The 22,937-nt window shown below is 45.5% G+C and overlaps 1 protein-coding gene across 3 annotated transcripts in view; it reads right to left on the reverse strand.

The window, feature by feature from the left end:
* Positions 1-22,937, reverse strand: part of LOC119970550 (versican core protein-like) — a 225,779-nt gene that overhangs the window by 13,543 nt on the left and 189,299 nt on the right. For all 3 annotated transcript variants that reach the window (XM_038805361.1, XM_038805360.1, XM_038805359.1), the window contains exons 12-13: positions 17,305-17,463; positions 15,409-15,491 (exon numbers count right to left, since the gene is read on the reverse strand). In XM_038805361.1, the coding sequence (XP_038661289.1) occupies positions 15,409-15,491; positions 17,305-17,463 (242 nt within the window). The remainder of the gene's footprint in view (positions 1-15,408; positions 15,492-17,304; positions 17,464-22,937) is intronic.

A 22,937-nucleotide genomic window follows, 5' to 3' on the forward strand; every position in this document is an offset into this window, starting at 1 on the left:
CACTATGCTGACTTGGAAATATATCAGCATTCTTTCACTGTCACTCGGTGCCTAACTAACATACCTACATCATACTGTTAACAGTCGATTAAGAAGGGCAATTAGGGATGGACAAGAGATTCTGGCCTTGCCAAAAATGCCCACATCCCAAGAATAAAAGGAATAACAAACATATGGGCCTGGATTCTTCCCTACCCGGCGGGGCGGGGTGTCCTGGCGTGATGGAGTGGCGTGAACCACTCCGGCGTCGGGCGGCCCCAAAGGTGCGGATGTCTCTGCAAATTTAGAGGCCAAGCCCTCACATTGAGGGACTAGGCCTGCGCCGGAGTGGTTGGCGCTCCACCGGCTGGCGTGGACGGCCTTTGGCGCCATGCCATCCGGGGCCGAAAGGACTTCGCCGGCCGACGTAAGTCCACGCATGCGCCGGAGCGTCAGCGGCTGGTGACGTCATCCCCACGCCTGCGCAGGGGAGGGGGTCACTTCCGCCACCGCCATGGTGAAGACCATGGTGAACGTGGAAGGAAAAGAGTGCCCCCACGGCACAGGCCCGCCCGCCGATCGGTGGGCCCCGATGGCGGGCCAGGCCACCGTGGGGGCACCCCCCCCCCGGGGCCAGATCGCACCGTGCCCCCCCCAGGACCCCGGAGCCCGCCCGCGCTGCCAGTCCCGCCGGTCAGATAGGTGTTTTGATTCCCGCCGGCGGGAGAGGCTTGACAGCGGCGGGACTTTGGCCCATCGCGGGCCCCCGGGGGGGGCGCCGACCGGAGAATTCGGGACACGGCGAGGGCGGGTTTGTCGCCGGCCCCCGGCGATTCTCCGACCTGGCAGGGGGTCGGAGAACCCCGCCCATGAAAACGGTTATGATTGGGGTTGAAAATGAATGAGTCTTCATATTGATTATGAAGTATAAGTAATATTCTAGATTGAGTATTTAAATTAATCAAACACGTTGTTAAAATATCCTTCATTACCTATTTAACCTCTGCTTCCACTGTAAGGGGCTGGTTTAGCACAAGGCCAAATCACTTGTTTTGAAAGGAAATCAAGGCAGGCCAGCAGCACGGTTCAATTCCCATACCAGCCTCCCTGAACAGGCACCGGAATGTGACGACTAGAGGCTTTTCACAGTAATTTCATTTGAAGCCTACTTGTGACAATAAGTGATTTTCATTTCATTTCATTTTCATCCCAACTTGATTTCTATGTAGGAGAAGATATACTGACATTGGAAGCAATCCAGAGAAGGTTCACTCAGTTGATACCAGGTATGGAGGGATTTTCTTTTGAGGAGAGGTAGGGTGGTTTGGGCCTATACTCACTGGAGTTTAGAAGAATGAGAGGTGACGTTATTGAGACATATAGGGTTGGATTCTCTGTCAGCCCACGCCGATATCATAGAATCACGCTGAGGACCCTGGTTCGATCCCGGCCCGGGTCACTGTCTGTGTGGAGTTTGCACATTCTCCCCGTATCTGTGTGGGTTTCACCCCCCACAACCCAAAGATGTGCAGGATAGGTGGATTGGCCAAGCTAAATAGCTCCTTAATTGGAAAAAAATAATTGGGTACTCTAAATTTACTTTTAAAAATCACAGAATCATAGAATTAAAGTGCAGAAGTCAGCCATTTAGCCCATCGAGTGCACCTTCCCTTGGAAAGAGCCCCCTACTTAAGCCCATGCCTTCATCCGGTAACCCAGTAACACCACCTAAACTTCTAGACAATAAAGGGAAATTTAGCATGACCAATCCACCTAACATGCACATCTTTGGACTGTGGAAGGAAACCGGAGCACCCAGAGAAAACCCAAGCAGACACGGAGAGGATGTGCAAACTCCTGAGGTCGGAATTGAACCCAGGACCCTGGAACTGTGATGTAGCAATGCTAACCACTGAGCCACCGTGCTGCCTATTGGGGTCCACGATAGGGCAGAGAATCGTGGGTTCGGCACTGATCCAAACACAATATTCCGATCCCCTGCTGGCATCAGGATCGGGGTCCACATCTGCGCGCCGTCGGGGGGGAATACAAATGAGTGCAACTAGGTCTTAATGACCCATTTGCATCCATTTAGTGGGCCCAGCACCCTATGATCTGGCCCTCCGTGATTCTCTGGTCCCCGGCGCTAGGAATAACGTGGACGCGGATCACTTGTGGTCTCTATCAGCATGACCCTGGCATGGTGGACCTCGTGCGGGGGCCCAGGAGCTAATTCCTTAGGAGATTTGGCCCAGAGACCACCCAAGGACCACCCTCCCCTCCCCACAATGCACTGCCCCTTCGATACCAGACCCCTCCCCACAGACTCCCTTTAGAGGAAGAAACCCCAGGGATCTCATGAATAGGAAGACCCCCACTACCCTTCCAGGGACCCCTGTAAAAGGGAGAACCCCCAGGGACACTTGCAATAGGGAGACCCCGCCAGCACCCCTAACTAAGGGGTTAGTTAGACCCCTTAACTAAAGGGAACCCCCTCCCCTCTTCGCGCCGCTCTGCCTTTCGGGTGTAAGGAGGCCAGTAGATCATGCCCAAAATGTGAAATGATCTTTTTTCTATCACAATTTGTTTTATTGATTTGCAGCAGCTCATTATTTTAACTAGCTTACAAAAAAATAATTTAAAATGTACATCGTGTGTAGAAAAAATTTTTAAATGACGACACCAGCATTGAGATATTCTGGTAATATTTCAAACATGGGTTCTGAATGGTCTTGGCAATGCTGCTTTGTGTGGCCGTTGCTAGACTGTACTAAGTGCCAGAACACTGAATCAGACTGGAACGCCTTGTCGAAATTGGGCCAAATCTGATAAAGCAACTCATTAAAATGTTATTTCAGCCAAGTTGCTTAAATTAAGCATGATTGTGCCGTTTGAATCACTTATGTAGATAAAATGTAGGATTCACTGCATAACAGTAACTTCCCTTCACTTTTTACTTTTCAAGACGACATGGTGGCACAGTGGTTAGCACTGCGGCCTGACAGAGCCAGGGACGCGGGTTCAATTCCAGCCATGGGTGACTGACTGAAAGTTTGCACTTTCTTCCCATGCCTGTGTGGGTTTCCTCCGGGTGCTCTGGTTTCCTCCCACAGTACAAAAATATACAGGTTTGGTGAATTGGTCATGCTAAATTGGCCCTTAGTGTCTAAAAGGTTAGGTTGGGCTGCGGGGATATGGTGGGGGCAAGTGCCTAGGTAGCGTGTTCCTTCAGGGGGTTGGTTCAGACTTGACAGGCCGAATGGCCTCCTTCTGCACTGTAGGGATTCTATGATTCCCCTAAGTATGTTTCTTACACAAAATATATTTCATGGAATGTACTGTACCTTAAAAGTATCCCTTTACAATGTTTATCCCATGAACTGTAGTACAAAATATATTAATACTGTTGTACATAAAATAATTTTCTTTGCCAGTAATGAACCTCATCATCAAAATAGAGACAAAACCATGAGCCACAGGCCAACAACGTTGACTGTTTTTCTCTTCGCAGATGCTGTTGGACCTGCTGAGTACATATTACCAACATTTCTTTGCTTTTATTTGTCATCTCCAGCATTGGCAGTATTTAGCTTGAATCAATGCTGGCTGTAAAATACACGTCGAGTGTTTTCATAATATGCGTAAGGCTTCAAAAATGTTAACAGTTTGAAAATTACTGTAGCATTTTCCCCTCTTAAAGGCTTAAACGTTTGAAATTTTTTTTTAAAAAATGGAATTAGTAGTCATTGCAAACTACTGCATATTCACACCAAACGTTACTGACAGCTTTTGAAATGCTTCATCTACCTTGTTCTATTCATCCAAATTGGGAAGTAGATATACAACATGAAAATGTCAAAGCTACAACAATTACATGTATAATATTTAACTTCTAACTTGAAGCCTTAGGAAAAAAGGCAAGTAATGTCTACAACCATAACATCTGAAAAGCTATCAAAACAGATTATATCTCCTCATGAGCCTTGCTATTTCCTAAACTGACGCAAACTGTGAAATAAGGCCAAACTAAACCATTTGACGAAGATAAATTGGGTGACGTGTCCATATTTGACCACTGCTCATGATAACGCAAGACTTCCACTGTGAATTAGCAGCAAAGCCAACTTGCAGAATGATTTCAAAAGCTGTACTGTCGCTGGTTTACAAACATTTATAATGCTAGATATGTTTAAGGGGAATCTAGATAAGTATGCGAGAGAAAAGGATAGAACAATATGTCACAGGGTGAGATATGTAATAGGGTTGTGTGGAACATAAACACTGGCATAGACCTATGGTAGCATAGTGGTTAGCACAATTGCTTCACAGCTCCAGGGTCCCAGGTTAGATTCCCGGCTTGTGTCACTGTCTGTGCGGAGCTCTCCCCGTGTCTGCATGGGTTTCCTCCGGGTGCTCCGGTTTCCTCCCACAGTCCAAAGATGTGCAGGTTAGGTGGATTGGCCATGCTAAATTGCCCTTAGTGTCCAAAATTGCCCATTGTGTCAGGTGGGGTTACTGGGTTATGGGAATAGAGTGGAGGTGTGGGCTTGGGTAGGGTGCTCTTTCCAAGAGCCGGTGCAGACTCGATTGGCCGAATGGCCTCCTTCTGCACTGTAAATTCTATGATCTATGACCTGTTGGGCCAAATGTCTAGTTTCCGTGTTGTACATTCTAAATACTTCTCTGGACGGGATTTTCCGACCCTGCTGAAAGTAAAAGGACCTTTGGCTGGGCCACCAATTCTCCCATGGCGGGTCCCACTACAGCAGGAGTGGAAAATCCTGGCCTATGCAATGTCACAGCAGTAATGTACAAAGGAAATACTACATTATACAGATTTAATTTTAGCTTTTATACTCTGGGTTTTGGATCACACTAGCAACATGAGTCATTAACATATATGTAAGATGTCAAGTTACATGTGGCATGGATGAATTTCCGACACATCGTTTAGTCACCATATGAATGAAATGAGTGCCATAAAGTTGTCAAAAGGGATGTGTATTTAAGACAATAAGATCATAAGACATAGGAGAAGAATTAGGCCACTTAGCCCATCGAGTCTGCTCTGCCATTCAATTATGGCTGATATTTTTCTCATCCCCATTCTCCTGCCTTCTCCCCATCACCCTTGATCCCCTTATCAATCAAGAACCTATCTAGTTCTGTCTCAAAGACACTCAGTGATTTAAAGTGTAGAGTATGGGTGTCTAATGGTAAATCAAAAAGGTTAAGTTTTATCTTTGAGGGCACCTTGAGCCACCTATCCCGCTTTTTGAAAATCTGGGCGTGATTTTTCGGATCCATTTGTTACGAGCGCATGTCGCATTATGGTCGCTGAATCTCGCGAGAGAGCCATTGAGGGATTTGTGCCAACGAGATCTCGGATTGAGGTCTCCCCCACCAGTCACCTGGCCCCCCTCCCCCACCGATGACATGATCAGGTTCATGAATCTGCATGCATTTTAATATCATTAGAGGGCTTTACGCCGTACCTTCCAGCCCCGTGTAATGCGTTCTCCCCCGGAGGCGTGCCAAAAATGGAAACCAGTTATGATGACCACGCTGGGGTTGGGAAGGTGCCTTGGGGCCCCTGGGTTGTGGGCTGAGGCTGGGAAGTGCCCCCTGGCAACCTGGCAGTGCCCCAGGGGCAATCAGAGGGGGCAAACCCTTTTCCATTGAGGGAGGGATCTTCACATTATATGTGGTGGTAGGGAGAAGGGCGTACACTGGCAAACACACGGGGTGCAGAGAGAGGGGAAGACTGCCGCCCAATACTCCAATGATGGGGGTGGGGTGGGGGGCCCAAAGCTTATGGAGAGGGTCCTCTATGACCATGGGATGAGGGGTTTGCAGTGTGGAAGGGAGTTAATTTATCTTGTACAACAGGGTGCTCTTTAAAGTTGGTGCCCCGATCTCTGTGTAGCCGAGCTTCCCGGCTCTATCAGGCCTCACGTTGGCAGAATGACGGCGCAAACGCCACCCCCGGTTTTTGTTGACAGAGTGTCAGAAGATCTTGTCAGAAAACCTGGGTGTGTTTCTGGAGAGAAACATGCCTGTTTTCAGTCATTGTTTTGGAAAATTCTATCCTCTATTTCGAAAGCACCAAAAGATTCAAACACATTCAATTGTACCAATCATTCAGTAACAACTGTTGCAGACTGCAACAATGTTGGAAGAAAAACAGCTGAAGGTGTTTGGGCCGAGGGCACTACCCCGAGCAGCTCCTGCAGAGATGACTTAAATAGTCCCCAGCACATCTTGGGTACTCCCCAAATCCAATGTTGGGGAGCGAGGAAGTTATGGGTCAATGTCTCAGCCCCAGGACATCACCACACAAAATCCTCAAGGTAGCTTTGACAAAGAGTCATCGGACTCGAAACGTTAGCTCTTTTCTCTCCCTACAAATACTGCCAGACTTGCTGAGATTTTCCAGCATTTTCCCTTTCGCCTCAAGGTAGTGTCCTGGACCAACAATCTTCAGCTGCTTCATCTGTCATGGTTGCGTCAGATGCCTATAAAATCTATGAGGAAAATGGGAACTTTAATTACTTAAAAAAAGGCACAAGTCAGGAGTGTGATGGGATACTCTCCAATTGCCTTGATCAGTGCATTCCAACAACACTCATGAAGCTTTACCACATTCAGGACAGGATAGTCTGCTTGGTCAGAACCCCATCAACTACCTTAAGCATTCAATCCCTCAACCACTGGAGCACCATTACTACAGTGCACCATCTATTAGATGTACTGCACAAACTCACCAATACTCCTTCAGCAGCACCTTCCAAATCCATGAGCTCTATCACATTGAATACCTAGGGCAGCACATGCATGGGAAATCATTGCCCACAAATTCCCCCCCCCCCCCAACCCCCCCCCCCAAGAATCACACCATCCTGACTTGGAAATCTATTGGCATTCCGACCGGCTGGACAGACCCAGCAAAGGTGGCAGCAGAGTGGGTTGTAGTCTCAAGAGAGCTGGTCTGGAAGTGCTTAATGTTGACTCTGGACTCTGTGAGGTCTCATAGTATCAAGTCAAACATGGGCAAGGAAGCCTCTTGCTGTACTATCTACTGCCCCCCCCCCCCCCTCCCCTCCAACTTAATAAACATCCCAAAGAGATTTTACTAATGACAGCTTTTAGCGTTGATGTTACAAAAACGAAAAAAAGAACAGGAAAATGGCAAGTTGACCGAAGTGTGTTTTGGGAGAAAACTGGTCCTTACAACTTTAAAAGGTTTAGTACTAAATGTGAAACATCCCCAGGTTGTTTCATGGACCAAATTAATTCACAACACAGGTTCACACCAAAATGGATTACACGACACACAGTGTGGGTGGGGAAGAGGCACTCAAACCTCCCAACATCAGTGTGTTTGGCAATCAGGATCTGATTTACTAGTTATACTGCTGCTTTTGATTTACTGTGGACCTGAAACTTCTTGTACCATTGGAAGACTGGCAGTATAACAGCAACCACAACCTAGCGGGCTGCAGTTAATCCATCAAAGTGTGCTGCAAATTTTTTAATGATCTAGCGTCCAGACTGAGAAGTTTATAAACGTCCAGATTGAGAAGTTTCCTTTCTCTTTTAGCACCTGACTTGGCACAACCACATATCTTGTGGCCATTGAACAGGCTGGGAGTAAATTGATTCACACCTAATGATAAATAAAGTGAAAATCTGATATCATCTGGCGACTGGAACTTCAGAAAAATATGTGAAGTGGGCCATCCTAATGTCACCAGTTGCAGTTTTCATAAAGGCTGTGCCAATTATTCAGTCACTAAGGATCGAGTTCTATCTGCGTCTGGTCTCGGCTGTCATCCATAGATTTTCATAACTTCATAAAATATGTATTGTTTTCAGGAGAGAGCAGTGAGTGTTTCAAGTGTATTCTTTAATTATGTATAAATTATATTTTTATATGAAATAAGAATAATTAGAAATGTTCAACTTTTAACAGCGTGGTTTGGCGAAGGGGCCTGTGAACCAATTGTGGATTCCCCAAAGATTTTCTTTCAGGAATTATTTTTTTCTTCTACGTTTCTTCGAATGAAGACAGATAATTGTTTAGTGATACACAGAAAAAAATGGAGAGAAACTGAATCTTAAGTGAATTCCAAGTTAGTGAAAAAATCCAAGTGTATTTTGTAATTAAACGTAAAAGATTGTTCTGGGTAACAGCAGAAAGCTACAGGAAACAGTCTAATTTAAATTGCTATGAACAACAGCGTGGTGTAGTTGATAGGAGGCCATAGCAGCAGTGATGTGACAGAGACAGCTCCCGCTGTTATAATGAGAATCATGCCAATAAATATCGCTACCATTAACACCTGTCCTTACTTGGGAATGAACATTAATTAGGGGCAATCTATTTTTTCTGTTCGGCACCAGGATCCTATCGCAATTTAATTGTGCACTCCTGTCCTTCACTGTGAGTAATATTCACTAGGGAGGCCATGTCAATGCAGATTGCCTGCTTTCCAGTCAGATGTTGACAGATTCAAGTGGCAGAGCTGTCAATTGTTGGAACGTGGCTGTCTCCATTGAAAGAAATGCATGAATTCTCAGCTGGTCTGGCGGACAATAACCTGGCTACATAGGATGATCCATCAGAGGAGGTGAAAACAGAATAGGTTGACTGCAAATGCAACTAAAATGACACTGAAAATAGCTATGGTGAAACCTTCTTTCCTCATTCACCCATCAAAGAGCGGGAAGGGAAAAAGTAACCAGGACCGTCACCTAAAAAAACAAATCAATATTTAACTTTTGTGCAAATTTTTTGTTTCTTAACTAATTCTCGACAATCAGGGCCATTATATCTCAGACAGAAGATGCTACATGCCTGATTAGCTCTTGACCTCCCTGGGGTCTCCTTGACACATTGGAGGTATTTATCACCTCCACGGAATACACTGAAATTTGATTTTGTTGAAAGCAATTCTATTGTTCACTGTGATTGTGGAAGGAAAGAGGTTGCCTTCCCCAAATATTTTGCTTTGTGAGTGATCTGCCTACAATTAAGACTGAACATGACCCTTTGTGATATAGGGTTGATTTCTATCTCAAAATGTACAATTTAAAGGCTATGATACACATTCCCTGACTCCTCCTTAGAGAACTCATAAAATGAACTGTACAGAAAACTCATTGTTGTCTGGAGCGTGACTCCAATTTTGGGATGCACAAGTGATTCCATATTTTGTTTCATTTATTTTTTTACTTTGCTGCATTTCTGACTTGTAAATGAGATTATTGTGGTGATTTTGAGGTTTCTTTGTTCTATACAAGCGCCATCTAAGCTTTTTTTTCAGTGCAGCATTGCTGATGGGTTCCACCAGGTGGAGCCATTTACCAACCCCTCCCCGTGTTTGCTGGAACCTGCAGCCAGAAAACCTTACACCATTTAGGTCATTTCAGATTGTGAACTAACAATAAGAAGAATCATTATTAGTGTCACCAAAGGGAGGTGGTGAAACTTTCTCTTGTTTTTAAATTAATAATAATCTTTATTGTCACAATAGGCTTACACTACCAATGCAACAGAGTTACTGTCAAAATCCCCTAATCGCCACATCCCGGCGCTTGTTCGGGTATTTATAGAACAGAACATGCATACAGTGCAGAAGGAGGCCATTTGGCCCATCGGGTCTGCACCGACCCGTAACCCAATAACCCCTCTGAACTTTTTGGGTCACTAAGGGCAATTTATCATGGCCAATCCACCTAACCTGCACGTCTTTGGACTGTGGGAGGAAACCGGGTACACGAAGAGAGAATTCAGAATGTCCAATTCACCTAACAAACACGTCTTTCGGGACTTGTGGGAGGAAACCAGAGCACCTGGAGGAAACTCACGCAGATACAGGGAGAACATGCAGACTCCACACAATGACCCAAGCAGGAATCGAACCCAGGACCCTGGCACTGTGAAGCAACAGTGTTAACCACTGTGTTACCGTGACGCTCTACCAGCATACCAGGGAATAATTACTCCATGAAAAATGGGTGTTGTGGATTTATACACGCTGATAGCTGATGCTTCTCAACTACCTGATGTCTAAACATTTAGAAGAATGAGAGGGGATCTTATAGGAATTTATAAAATTCCAGCAGAATTAAACAGGGTAGATTCAGAAAGAATGTTCCCGATGGTGGGGGAGTTCAGAACTAGGGGTCGTACTTTGAGAAGAAACATTTTAGGACTGAGGTGAGGAGAAATTTCTTCACCCTGAGAATGGCAAATCTATGGAATTCACTACCACAGAAAGTAGTTGAGGTGAAAACATTGTGTAATTTCAAGAAGAAATTAGCTCTTGGGGCTAAAAGGATCAAGGAATATGGGGGGAAGGCGGGATTCAGGATATTGAACTTGATGATCATAATCAATGCAAAAGTCACATCAAATTTGGAATTTATTGCAGTGATTTATTTACTGACAAATATGCTTTGAACAAAACGCAGGTTCTTAGTTGAAACTGCCAGGTTAGAAATTAACATGTGATTTGTTGAAGAATGGTCAGTATTCCAATGGGTTATTTTTATCTGTCTGGGAAATATTTTTAGCCAGACAGGTTCAGTTCCTAGAACAGACTGAAATGAAAGAGTATGATACACATATCGAATGATCCTGGGCCTTTTGGGTTCATGCATAATCTGCAATATCTGTTCTTTGCAGACTTTTGTGTTCTCAGCCAGGCAATAGCTGGACTGCTGGGTTCCAAAGGGCTCTAGTTTCTGGGTGTGATTAGTGATTGGGAGCACAAGAGGGAGAGTGAGGTGAACTCAGCTATGATGCTCTCATTGGGTAACGGGTTTGCTGACTCTCACCGTCAAGGTCCAGGTGTGAAGAATGGCTGCTTAAGCCAAATGCCAGAAACCTGTTGGAACCCCAAGTCAGATATCTGTAGGCAGGCACAGGGAACACAGCTGATGACATCTTGTCACATCAAGTACATTTTTGCGAGCACATTCAATTGTCTGAGAAGCAGGGTTAAGAAGATAATGCTGTTTGACAAGGTCATGTTGTACTTGGAGAACAAATCACCAAATGTGTGTTTGAACAATTATGATATCATGGATCTGGCCATGAGGAACAGCAGAACTAACTGAGCTACTGCTGTCCAGCAGCCTGGACATTGTTTGCCTTTACTATACTTCCTTAACAATCAGTGTTCATCGGATGGTTATAATACTCCTCTCTGGTTAGGCTGGTAAAAACCCGACAAGATGTGACACTGAACTGCACAGTTCCAAAACTGCTGTCCTTTGCTGGGAAGCTGCAGAGTGCCGGCTCCATAAACCCACCCCTGCTAAAATAATTTGTGTTGGGTAAGGACCGGATTGGGGCACCTCTGCAATAGCTAAAATTGTGCAGAGCCTATGACATAGGAAATGGTCCTAGGGCAGCATGGTTGCACAGTGGTTAGTACTGCTGCCTCACACCGCCACGGACCCGGGTTCAATTCCTGCCTTGGAGGAATTTTCTGCGTGAAGTTTGCACGTTCTCCCTGTGTTTGTGAGGGTTTCCTCCCACAGTTCAAAGATGTGCAGGTTAGGTGGGTTGGCCATGCTAAATTGCCCCTTAGTGTCCAAAGATGTGCAGGGTAGGGAGGGTTATGGGGTTACAGGGATACAGTGGAGGCAGTAAACCTACGTAGGGTGCTCTTTCAGAGGGTCGGTGCAGACCCCAAGGGCTGAATGGTCTCTTTCTGTGCTGTAGTGGTTCTATGGTTCTAAGATGCTTCACAGGATCATTGTGAAACAAATTTGATAGTGAGCCACATAAAGAGAAAAAAGGAAAGATGGCCAAAAGCTTGGACAAAGAGACATGTTTTTAGGGGTGTCTTAAAGGAGGAAAGGGATGTTAAGAGGCAGAGAGATTGAGAAAGCAATATGCAAAGCTTAGGGCCTCAACAGTTGGAAGCAAAAGGCCAAGAATTGGGGGTTGGAATTGGGGGGGGTTCTCAGATGTTTGTAGCGCTGGAGGATGTTACAGAAATGGTTAGGGGTCAGGCCACGGAGTGGATTTGCAAACAAGGATAATAATTTTAAAATCTAGGCATTACTTAACCAGGAGCCAATACAAGTCTTGAGGTGATGGGTGAAGGGAATTGATGTGAATTTGGATACCAACAGCAGTGTTTTGGAGAACCTTGTTTATATAGCCAGGATGCTTTGCAATAGTCAAATCTAGATGTTAGGGGTGACACGGTAGCACAGTGGTTAGCACTGCTGCCTCATGGCGCTGAGGATTCGGGTTTGATCCCAGCCCCGGGTCACTGTCCATGTGGAGTTTGCACATTCTCCCCGTGTCTGTGTGGGTCTCACCCCCACAACCCAAAGATGTGCAGGATAGGTGGATTGGTCACGCTAAATTGCCCCTTAATTGTGAAAAAAAAAGAATTGGGTACATCAAATTTAAAACATTGTTAAAGTCTAGATGTTACAAAGACACGGAGGATAAACCTTAGGCATGAGGAGAGGCTGGAGAAATTGGGACTCTTCACTTAAACAAAGAAAGTCGAGGAGATCCCTTTTTGTGTTCAAAATTACTACTCTGTTTTAAAGATAAATAGGAATAAACAATTTCCACTGATCAGGCAGTAACCAGGGGGGTATAAATTTTAGATCATTCCCCAAGGGAATGAAAGGGGGGTTAAGATGATTATCATTATGTGGTTGTAGAAATACTGATGGAAGCAAAATCAACATTAACTTTTAAAATGGAAGTAGATACATGTTTCAAAAAAAAAATTAATAATAATAATCTTTATTGTCACAAGTAGGCTTACATTAACACTGCAATGAAGTTACTGTGAAAATCTCCTAGATGCCACATTCTGCCGCCTGTTCAGGTATAGAGTGGGAGAATTTAGAATGTCCAATTCAGCTCACAGCACTTTCGGGACTTATGGAAGGAAACCGGAGCACCCAGAGGAAACCCACGTAGACACGCGGAGAACGTGCAGACTTCACACAGACAGTAATCCAAGATGGGAATTGAACCTGGGACCCTGGAACTGTGAAGTAACAGTGCTAACGGGCTGCCCAATTGCGAGTGTGCAGGAGCAGGGGCTGATGGAGTGGGAATTAAATCAAGTCATTACTCCAACGATCCGGACAGCTAAATCGAATGGTCTCCTGCTGTCTTGGAACAAACTATTATACAGTTTACGTCATAATTGTGGCACCGAATAATATTATTTAAAAAAGAGTTAGAAACTGTGCTGAAAACCAAGGATGTTAAACGATTTCTGCTAGCGTAAAAACACTCTTTTTATCGCCCCCCCCCAACCACTGACTCAATCACGTAATACAAATCAGAGGATCTCTTGACTAATTTTCCATGCAGTCATCATTACACAATGCTCAAACTGGCCAACCACACTAGACCAATTATGCTGCATCGAAAGCAAACATATCGTCAAGGAGGTTTTTCTTCTCTGAGAGAACCAACTGAGAACCTCTCCCACTGGGTTTCGTCTCAGAGTGGGTAAACCTGTCTGTCACATATGCCAGGGTTCTGTGCAATGCCGAGGGAATTCAGTGTCTCAATTTACACTTGCAGTATTGGTGATCTAAACGATTTTACCACATGTGAGTCACCCCTGCATAAAAGCTCAATTGTATCGGCGACTGCTTCTGGAGCACATTGTACACCTCGGCAGCAGGCCCTGGGAATGGCTCAGTGCAGAAAATCTATAAATATCTCTGCCAGATCACTAATAGTATTTGGCAGAGAGGACTGAACGTTTTTTTGGGTTGCACTCAGAAACAGGCTTGAAAGGAAAGTGGCATTTTTTTACACTGAAATACCTTATATAGTCAAACAATGCTGATAATTCAAACAGCGCAATGTGTAAAGTCAGCCTTTCATATGGATGTGCAAAGATTTTTTAAGGAAAAGAATTATGTTCTAAACGTATGTCCGCCAAGTTGTTAATAATGGGAACTGTTTGATGTTTTACCCTGCCACAGGAAACTCCTTTTTAAGTAACATGTTAAAGTGTCAACGGTGGAGTTTCTTTTGGCTCTTCATTACTCGGTTAAGCTATAATTCTTAGTGTCTATCTATTTTGGTATAGTAGTTTGAATTCAAATTCAAGGATGAACAGCGATGAAGACCATTCTGATTCACAACATTGTTGTACTAATCACAATGATGCAGCTTAGCAACTCGGCATGAACACAAAATATTGTTCAAACTCAGCCCCCCTACACGAGTTAAGAACATTATTTAGCCAATTTATTTTCAGAGGTAGGGTGTCACTTTACACATGTTAAGAGTGCTGTGTGAATTCCTTCCCCCCCCCCCCCTATAATAGTTTTCTTGTTTTTTTAAATCCTTGATAGTCTGGGGATGTGAAGGTAGCGACAGCCTCATGCTGGGCATATGGCCCTCAGACGTTAGCAAGGATGTCGAGCCGTTGTGGATATATATCTGATTAATTTCTGGTACTGTAATATATTATATGGCTGTAGTGAGAATGGGACATGTTATTATTAACATTGAAGCATGCATGTCTGCCTAAACCATTGTCATCAATTAGACATAAATATGGGCTCTTATTTTTGCTTATGTACTCAAACCAGTCTATAGTAATTTCAGTTCTTCAAAGCATGCAGTAAAGAAGTAATGAAATAATGACTACCACAAGTCATAACTACCTTTACTAGGATGTGTACCAGTTCTTGACAGTGGCACGGTGGCACAGTGGTTAGCACTGCTACCTCACACGCCAGAGACCCGGGTTCAATTCCAGCTTTGGGTGACTATCTGTGTGGAGTTTGCACATCCTCCCTGTGTCTGCGTGGGTTTCCTCTGGGTGCTCCGGTTTCCTCCGGCAGTCCAAAAATGTGCAGGTTAGGTGGATTAGCTATGATAAATGGTCCCTTAGTATCCAAAGATGTGAACGTTAGGTGGGGTTATGGGGAGAGGGTAGAGGAGTGGGCCTTGGAAGGGTGTTCTTTCAGAGAGTCGGTGTAGACTTGATAGGCCGAATGGCCTCCATCTGCACTGTAGGGATTCTATGAACAGACGCCCATTTTTTAATGTGGTTTTACAATTCCTTCTCTGGATGACTCAAATTTCTGTTCAAAGTACAATCCAAACCAGAGTTGGAGTTTACATGAACTCTCTTTCTGAGTTACTATCGTTTCACAATTACACTTTATTATATTACCATGCAAATGTATTATGTAATCTTAAGCAATTATTTTATGCGCTTATATTATTGAAGACACTCACCCATCTGTGGAAAAAATCTGACAGTGCAGTTTTCATAACAATCATGTAGTTAACAGTACTAACATTTGTCTAGAACCTTGTGGTTAGCCCACACTGCCTGCTCACAGATCCCTTAGGGGTTTCTCATTTGAAAGATATGAAAGTGAAGAAATCTTTTAAAGACTGACCAGAGGGCTCCCATCGGTCCAACGGAAATCATGTTCAAACATTTTGTCATTTAGGCCAATCCATTGGTAGTCCTGGCCAATACCTATGGGGCAGATAGAATAAGGAAGGATGTATTTAATAGCAATTCCACGTATGGCAATGATTAATCTTGCAAAATCAGGAAGTCTATATATATATATATTGCATTTCCTGCTCTGTAGATTTTAAACAAAAATCTAAATGACTGAAGTCTTTCATCCAATCTTTCTGGCATTTCTATCTTAATACATGTGAACTTCTTTCTTCATAGTTTATTCTCTTACCTCTTTTCCTCCCCTCCTCTTCTTCTGATGGTAAAACGTTCTTACTATCACCACAATTGCAGTAGTTCAGTTATTTCACATTACTGGTCATCAGAACCATTCTAAATCTATTACTGAGGTACTTTTACCAGGGCCTTGTTACCTCCTTTATCCAGGTCCTGGGTATCAGGGCCGTGTTAACTCTACAATTCCGGCACTGTTATCAGGATTGTGCCAACTCTGGTTTTTTTGGTACTGTAATCCGTGTTGTGCTAAAGTTAGAACGTAGAACACACAGTGCAGAAGGAGGCCATTTGGCCCATCAAGTTGTTAGTTAATTTTTAGAACATTTTTTGAGGTGCATTGTCCACCCTTATTCACAAAAAAATCACTCCTGACTTCTGTCAGCTGCAGGCATTGAGAAAATTAAAATAAGTATGTGCTTGGGATTGGATTTTAAAAGGAAATGAATCAAATACATGTGACGCCCTCTCACAGGTATTTGGCACACCATTAGCCTGATTGACATATCCATTCACAAAAGGTTTACCTATTGGGAACTAAAATTACACTTGTTGAGAATTTTATCCGTGCATTAACTTAAGCACTGAATGAAGGGTTTTCAGTGGAATTTCAAGGCCTATATATTTACAGTGAAGTAGATATATAGACTCTCAAAACCATAGACTGGTTAATCGTACCAAACAAAATCTATTCTGGTCCATGGGTGATTTGAGTCTCTGGGACTTTAGATATGCACACCTCAATCGGTTTGAGTTTCATTATGTCTCCACTGGGCTGCCAGAAGCATATGTGGAAGTGTGATGGTCCCCTTCTGGAGGGGGTAAAGATCATTGACATGCTCCAGCTGGTCCCACCTCCTGCTGGCTAACAATGAAGTTCCACTGACAGCAGTCATGAGGAAGGCAGTGACCCAGAGTCTGTGTCATGCTGATAAAAGGAGAGGTGTGCTGGCAAGCCACCTCTGAAAGAACAGGGCTAAAATATCTTCACAGATCTTGTACGTGTCAAGACAATTTTGCATGCTATTTTCTTTTTTTTTAGTACTTTCACGTTTGAGCTTTATCAGGGTGTGGCCATGAATCTATTTCTTCGTTGCATGGTGGATCCATAATATTAGGAGTTGGTTCTTGTTGTTCTTACTAATAACATCGAATTACTTTACTCAAAAGGAAAAAAAGAGAAAGAATCCTCTTTTAGCTAAAGATAGAAATACTGCAAATGCTCAGTAGGTCGGTTTGAAAGATATTGGATACGATTGGCCATTATAACTGGCCAGAACATTAACTTTCTCTTCCTGAACTGTTTGCATTTTCCCTTTCTTCTCCTTCAGATTTTCAGCATTTAAGAATTATCCTTTCTTAGTTTTGCTTTCTGCTCTAATACACAGCTGAGTCCTGCTGATGCGTAACAACCAGATTTAATTGTTTCCCTTTTCCATTTGATGCATGGATACAGAACCCACATTCATGATTTCACTCTTTGCAGTCAGGCTCAATATGCTAACTCTGTTACTGGGTGAAAACACACTCAGTTCTCCTGTGCATATCTTTTTTTTGGAAAAATCCATTTCAAAATTGTCATGGTACATACGGTTCACAAAAAGTTGCTCCTCATGGGTGAGGATACTGGACAAGTGGGCACCCTGCAGCCGGCATTCCTTCTCCGCGTCTTCCCAAGCTCGTCGGTGGCCAAAGTATTTGTAGCAGTGTCCTTGGAATTTGTGCCAGCCAAAGTCGCAGACCTCCGTATCTGACAATCAAAGCAAAATCCCACCAATCAACAGCAATACATTTCCAGACTGTTTCAATAACCCAAAGTGCAACAAATACTTTTCAGAAGATACAAATCACTGAAGTACTGAGGGGCAATGTACATAATGAAATAAATTAAGTTGAGTTATTTAAATGTCCCACAGTCCGACCTGGCAGAGTTAAAATGTGACAGAAAAAAATACATTTTCTGTCGTAAGGAGCAATCTCATGAGTCTGTAAAGCCTTGTAACATGGAAAGGTGAAAACCAATAGGGTAACAGTTGCTTCTGAAGTCCAGTATGGTTCGTTTCTACAAGGGGGGGGAGGAAAGAAGAGGTGGGTGTGTAGTGGTAATGGCGCCAGATGAGTAATTCAGACATCCATGGTGATGTTCTGGATTTAAATCTCCACCACAGCAGATGATAGAATTTGAATTTAATAAAAATCTGGATTTAAAAGCCATTGTCATAAAAACCTATCTAGTTCACGAAATGTCCTTATCTAGCCTGGCCTACATGACTCCAAACTCACAGCAATTCAAGCAAACCATTCAGTTCAAGGGCAATTAGGGATGGGCAACAAATGCTGGCCCTACCAGCAGCACCCACATCCCATGAAAGAATTTTTAAAAACTTTTATTTCGTAAAAGGCTTGCATGATACACAAGTTACTGTTTCTTTCATTGAATTACTTTCAACTTTAACCAAAACTGGTAAAATACTGATTTTAAGAATATATGAATTGCATATGAAATTGTGCTGCTTCAACTTTTGTGACTAAATGCTTAACATATTCATATCCATTCTTTAAGCTAGATTAAATAGACTGCTAACCTGTTTAGTTATGAATGAATATTCACATTGTATCATTACAAGGAGAACCAGTTTTAGGTCAAAACTGAGACGGTTGATTAAAGATGCAATGAGCTTCATCTTACTTATGAGGAATGTGCTGCTCTGAGTACAGTATTTGTGTCTGCAAAGCTTCAAACAGCACAAGTATTCGGTCACCAACATCAATTTCAATGATACATTTGGAGAGATACGTCTAAACTGGGCCACCAAGGAGGCCAAGAGCGGAGCAGCAGCGGCCCGGACCGAAGCGGGGCCGAACCTGCAGAGAGGAGGGAATGGAGGAGCGACCAACGACCCTGCCACCCCCACCAGGAGAGCGCGGGGTGCGACGAGCGGCGGCCCAGACCAAGCAGCGGGGACAGAGCAGCAGGGACAGAGCAGCAGGGACCGACACCCCCAACCGGCAGTGACCACCACGAGGCAAGAACAAAGAGGCCTCTCTCTCTCTCTCTCTCTCTCTCTCGACCCTGGGTGAGTGAGGGAAAAGGAAGGAAAAATAACTTTTGCAAAAACAAAACTCTGAAAAGAAAACTTTTAGAGAGAGGGGGGATATTATTTTTTCTCTTTTTGCACTCTTTTTTTCTCACCCAAAACAAGCCCACCTGAGAAGAGTTTTATAAAAGAGAAAAAATAAAGTGGTAAAGGAAAGAAGGGAGGAAAGAAGAAAAAGGGAAGAAACAAAAAAAAATATAGGGTGCGGAAAAGGGGGGAAAAGAAAAACAAGGGGAGAAGAAAAGAAGAAAGGGAAGGGGGAGAAAAAATGCCAGAAGGCAGCCAAAGCAGAGGGAGAAGGGGCACCAAAGGCAGACGGGGCAATGGGTGAGCCAGTTCAGACGAGCAAATCAGCGCACAAAGTGGCAGAACGGAAGTATCGCCGTATCAAAAAGAGCTGGACAGACAGGCGCACTCGCCCCTGGGGCCAGGGGGGAGCTGGAACTGGAAGGCAGCCTTTGCCGAGGCGCTGAGGGAGCATCAGCAGGTAAACAAGGCAGAGGCGAAGACAGACATAGAGGCCGCAGTGCAGGCAGCAGTGGCCAGGGCCATGTCACGGGTGCAGCAGGCCCTGGCCAGACTTGAGGAGAAAGTGGATGCCCAATGGGAGAAACTGGAAGCCCAGGGGGCGACCATTAAGGAGCTGGAGAAAGCAGTGACTGCATGAGCGACCGGGTCACGGCCCTGGAGAGGGAGGTGATGAGACTGGGCGCAACACAGGGGAACCTGAAGGGCAGAGTAGACGACCAGGAAAACCGCTCGAGAAGGCAAAATGTCAGGATAGTGGGCCTGCCAGAGGGGATCGAGGGTAGAAACCCCACAGCATACGCGGCCGAGATGCTGGGCAACATAGTGGGGAGGAAAACTTTCCCAACCCACCAGAAATGGACAGAGCACATCGGTCGCTGCGCCCGAAGCCCAAGGCAAGAGACCACCCAAGAGCAGTCATAGCTAAACTGCACCGGTACCAAGATAGGGAAACGATCCTGCGCTGGGCCAGGAATAATAGAGCCTGCAAATGGGAAGGACACGCCATCAGAATTTATGAGGATGTTGGGGCAGATATAGCCAGGAGATGGGCAGAGTTCAATAGAGCGAAAACAGCTCTTCACAGGAGCAACGTGTGTTTTGGTATGCTGTACCCAGCGAAACTCTGGTTCACATACCAAGAAAGAGAATACTTCTTTACAGCCCCCGCTGAGGCAAACAAGTTTGTCGAGGAGCACGGGCTGGAAAACCACCACCAGGAAAGCAGTGCACCAACTCCGCCAGGCGCATGGGATCCTGTACGAACACGGAGACAAAGCCAGCCGCCTGTTTGCACACCAGCTGAGAAAGCAGGCAGCCACCAGAGAAATTGCACAAATCAGGGGTACCAGAGGCACGAAGAAACGGAACCAGAAAAGATTAACAAAACCTTCAAGGCCTTCTACCAAGAGCTGTACACCTCAGAGCCCCCAAGGGGGGAGTCTGGGATGAAACGGTTCCTTGATGGACTGGACAGTCCAGTCGTTGGAGAAGGCAAAAAACGGGGCCTGGAAGCACCACTAGCACTGGGAGAGATCATTGTCAGCATTAGCTCCATGCAGGCGGGTAAGGCGCCGGGACCAGACGGATTCCCGGCAGACTTCTACAAAACATTTGCAACAGCGCTGGCCCCGCACCTGCGGGAGATGTTCACAGACTCGCTAGCTAGGGGCACACTGCCACCCACGCTAGCACAGGTCTCAATCTCGCTGATACCTAAGAAAGACAAAGACCCAACGGAATGTGGGTCATACAGACCCATCTCACTGCTGAACGCAGACGCCAAAATACTGGCCAAAATCCTAGTCAAAAGGCTAGAAGACTGTGTACCTGAGGTGGTCACAGAGGACCAGACGGGCTTCGTCAAAGGTAGACAGCTTACCTCGAACATCAGGCGCCTGCTAACCGTGATAATGACCCCCTCCGGGGAGAGAACACAAGAGGTGATCGTCTCCCTGGACGCAGAAAAGGCCTTTGACAGAGTCGAATGGAAAACCTCATAGAGGTACTGGAGCGGTTCGGGGTTGGAACAGGGTTCACCTCCTGGGTAAAGCTCCTATACAACGCTCCCATGGCGAGCATACGGGCCAACAACACCAACTCCCAATACTTCCAACATAACAGGGGCACCAGACAAGGATGCCCACTGTCCCCGCTGCTGTTCACCCGAGCGATCGAACCACTAGCAATCGCGCTCAGAGCAGCAAAAAGCTGGAGGGGGATCCGAAATGGAGGCAGAGAGCACAGAGTCTCACTCTATGCGGGTGACCTGCTCCTCTACATTTCGGACCCACAGAGGAGCATGGACGGAATCATTACGCTCCTGAAAGAGTTTGGAGCCTTCTCGGGCTACAAACTCAACATGAGCAAAAGCGAGATCTTCCCAGTACACCCGCAAGTGGGGGGGGCAGCACTAAAAGGGCTGCCGTTTAAACAAGCCCGACACAAATTCCGCTACCTGGGGATCCAAATAGCCCATGACTGGAAAGGGATCCACAAATGGAACCTCACCAGTCTGACGGAGGAAGTAAAAAAGGACCTGCAAAGATGGAACACACTCCCACTCTCCCTTGCGGGGAGAGTCCAGACGATCAAAATAAACATACTGCGGCAGCACGGTGGCGCAGTGGGTTAGCCCTGCAGCCTCACGGCGCCGAGGTCCCAGGTTCGATCCCGGCTCTGGGTCACTGTCCGTGTGGAGTTTGCACATTCTCCCCGTGTTTGCGTGGGTCTCGCCCCCACAACCCAAAAGGTGTGCAGGCTAGGTGGATTGGCCACACTAAATTGCCCCTTAATTGGAAAAAATGATTTGGGTACTCTAAATTTAAAAAAAAAGAAAAACAAATTTTAAATAAAAGAAATGAACGTATTGCCCAGGTTCCTCTTCCTGTTTAGATCCATTCCGATCTACATCCCCAAGGCCTTTTTCAAAGTGCTGGACAAACTAATCATGGAGTTCGTATGGGGGGGTAAAAATGCTAGGATCCCAAAGAAGGTCCTACAAAAAACAAAATCCAGTGGGGGGCTAGCCCTCCCAAACCTACAATTCTACTACTGGGCGGCAACAGCCAAGCGAGTAAGGGGATGGATCCAGGAGCCAGAGGACGATTGGGTGCGTGTGGAGGAGGCCTCCTGCATGGGGACCTCCCTCCGGGCCCTCGCCATGGCAGCACTCCCATCCCCACCCAAAAAACACTCCAGCAGCCCAGTGGTAACAACCACCCTCCAATCCTGGAACCAACTGCGGCAGCAATTTGGCCTGACCAAAATGTCGGACAAAGCTCCCATCTGCAACAACCATAGGTTCACACCAGCACTGACTGACGCCACCTTCAAAAGGTGGGGGCAGGACGGAGGGACACTGACAGTCAGGGACCTATACATGGACGGCAGGATCGCAACACTGGACGAACTGGCAGAGAAATTTCAGCTAGCCAGGGGGAACGAGCTAAGGTGTCTGCAGCTTAAAAACTTCCTACGAAAGGAGACAAGAACGTACCCACAACCGCCGCGTCAGACACTACTGGAAGAACTAATGGACGCAAGCATACTAGACAAAGGAAACTGTAGTGACATTTATGACCGACTGATAGAAAGGGCTGACACCGTACTGGATGCGACAAGAAAGAAATGGGAGGAAATGAAAATGAAAATCGCTTATTGTCACAAGTAGGCTTCAATGAAGTTACTGTGAAAAGCCCCTAGACGCCACATTCCGGCACCTGTCCGGGGAGGCTGGTACGGGATTCGAACTGTGCTGCTGGCCTGCTTGGTCTGCTTTAAAAGCCAGCGATTTAGCCCAATGAGCTAAACCAGCACCTGGGGATTGAGATAGGGTGGGGACTCTGGAGCGAAGCACTGCATAGGGTCAACTCCACCTCCACGTGTGCAAGGCTCAGCCTGACGCAACTAAAAGTGGTACATAGAGCCCACTTAATAAGAACCCGTATGAGTAGGTTTTTCCCGGAGGTGGAGGATAGATGTGAGCGGTGCCAAGTAGGCCCGGCCAACCACGCCCACATGTTCTGGTCTTGCCCCAGACTTGTGGAGTACTGGACAGCCTTCTTCGAGGCTATGTCCAAAGTGGTGGGGGTGAGGG

Source organism: Scyliorhinus canicula, chromosome 8, assembly GCF_902713615.1.
Source record: "Scyliorhinus canicula chromosome 8, sScyCan1.1, whole genome shotgun sequence".
Lineage (NCBI taxonomy): Eukaryota > Metazoa > Chordata > Chondrichthyes > Carcharhiniformes > Scyliorhinidae > Scyliorhinus > Scyliorhinus canicula.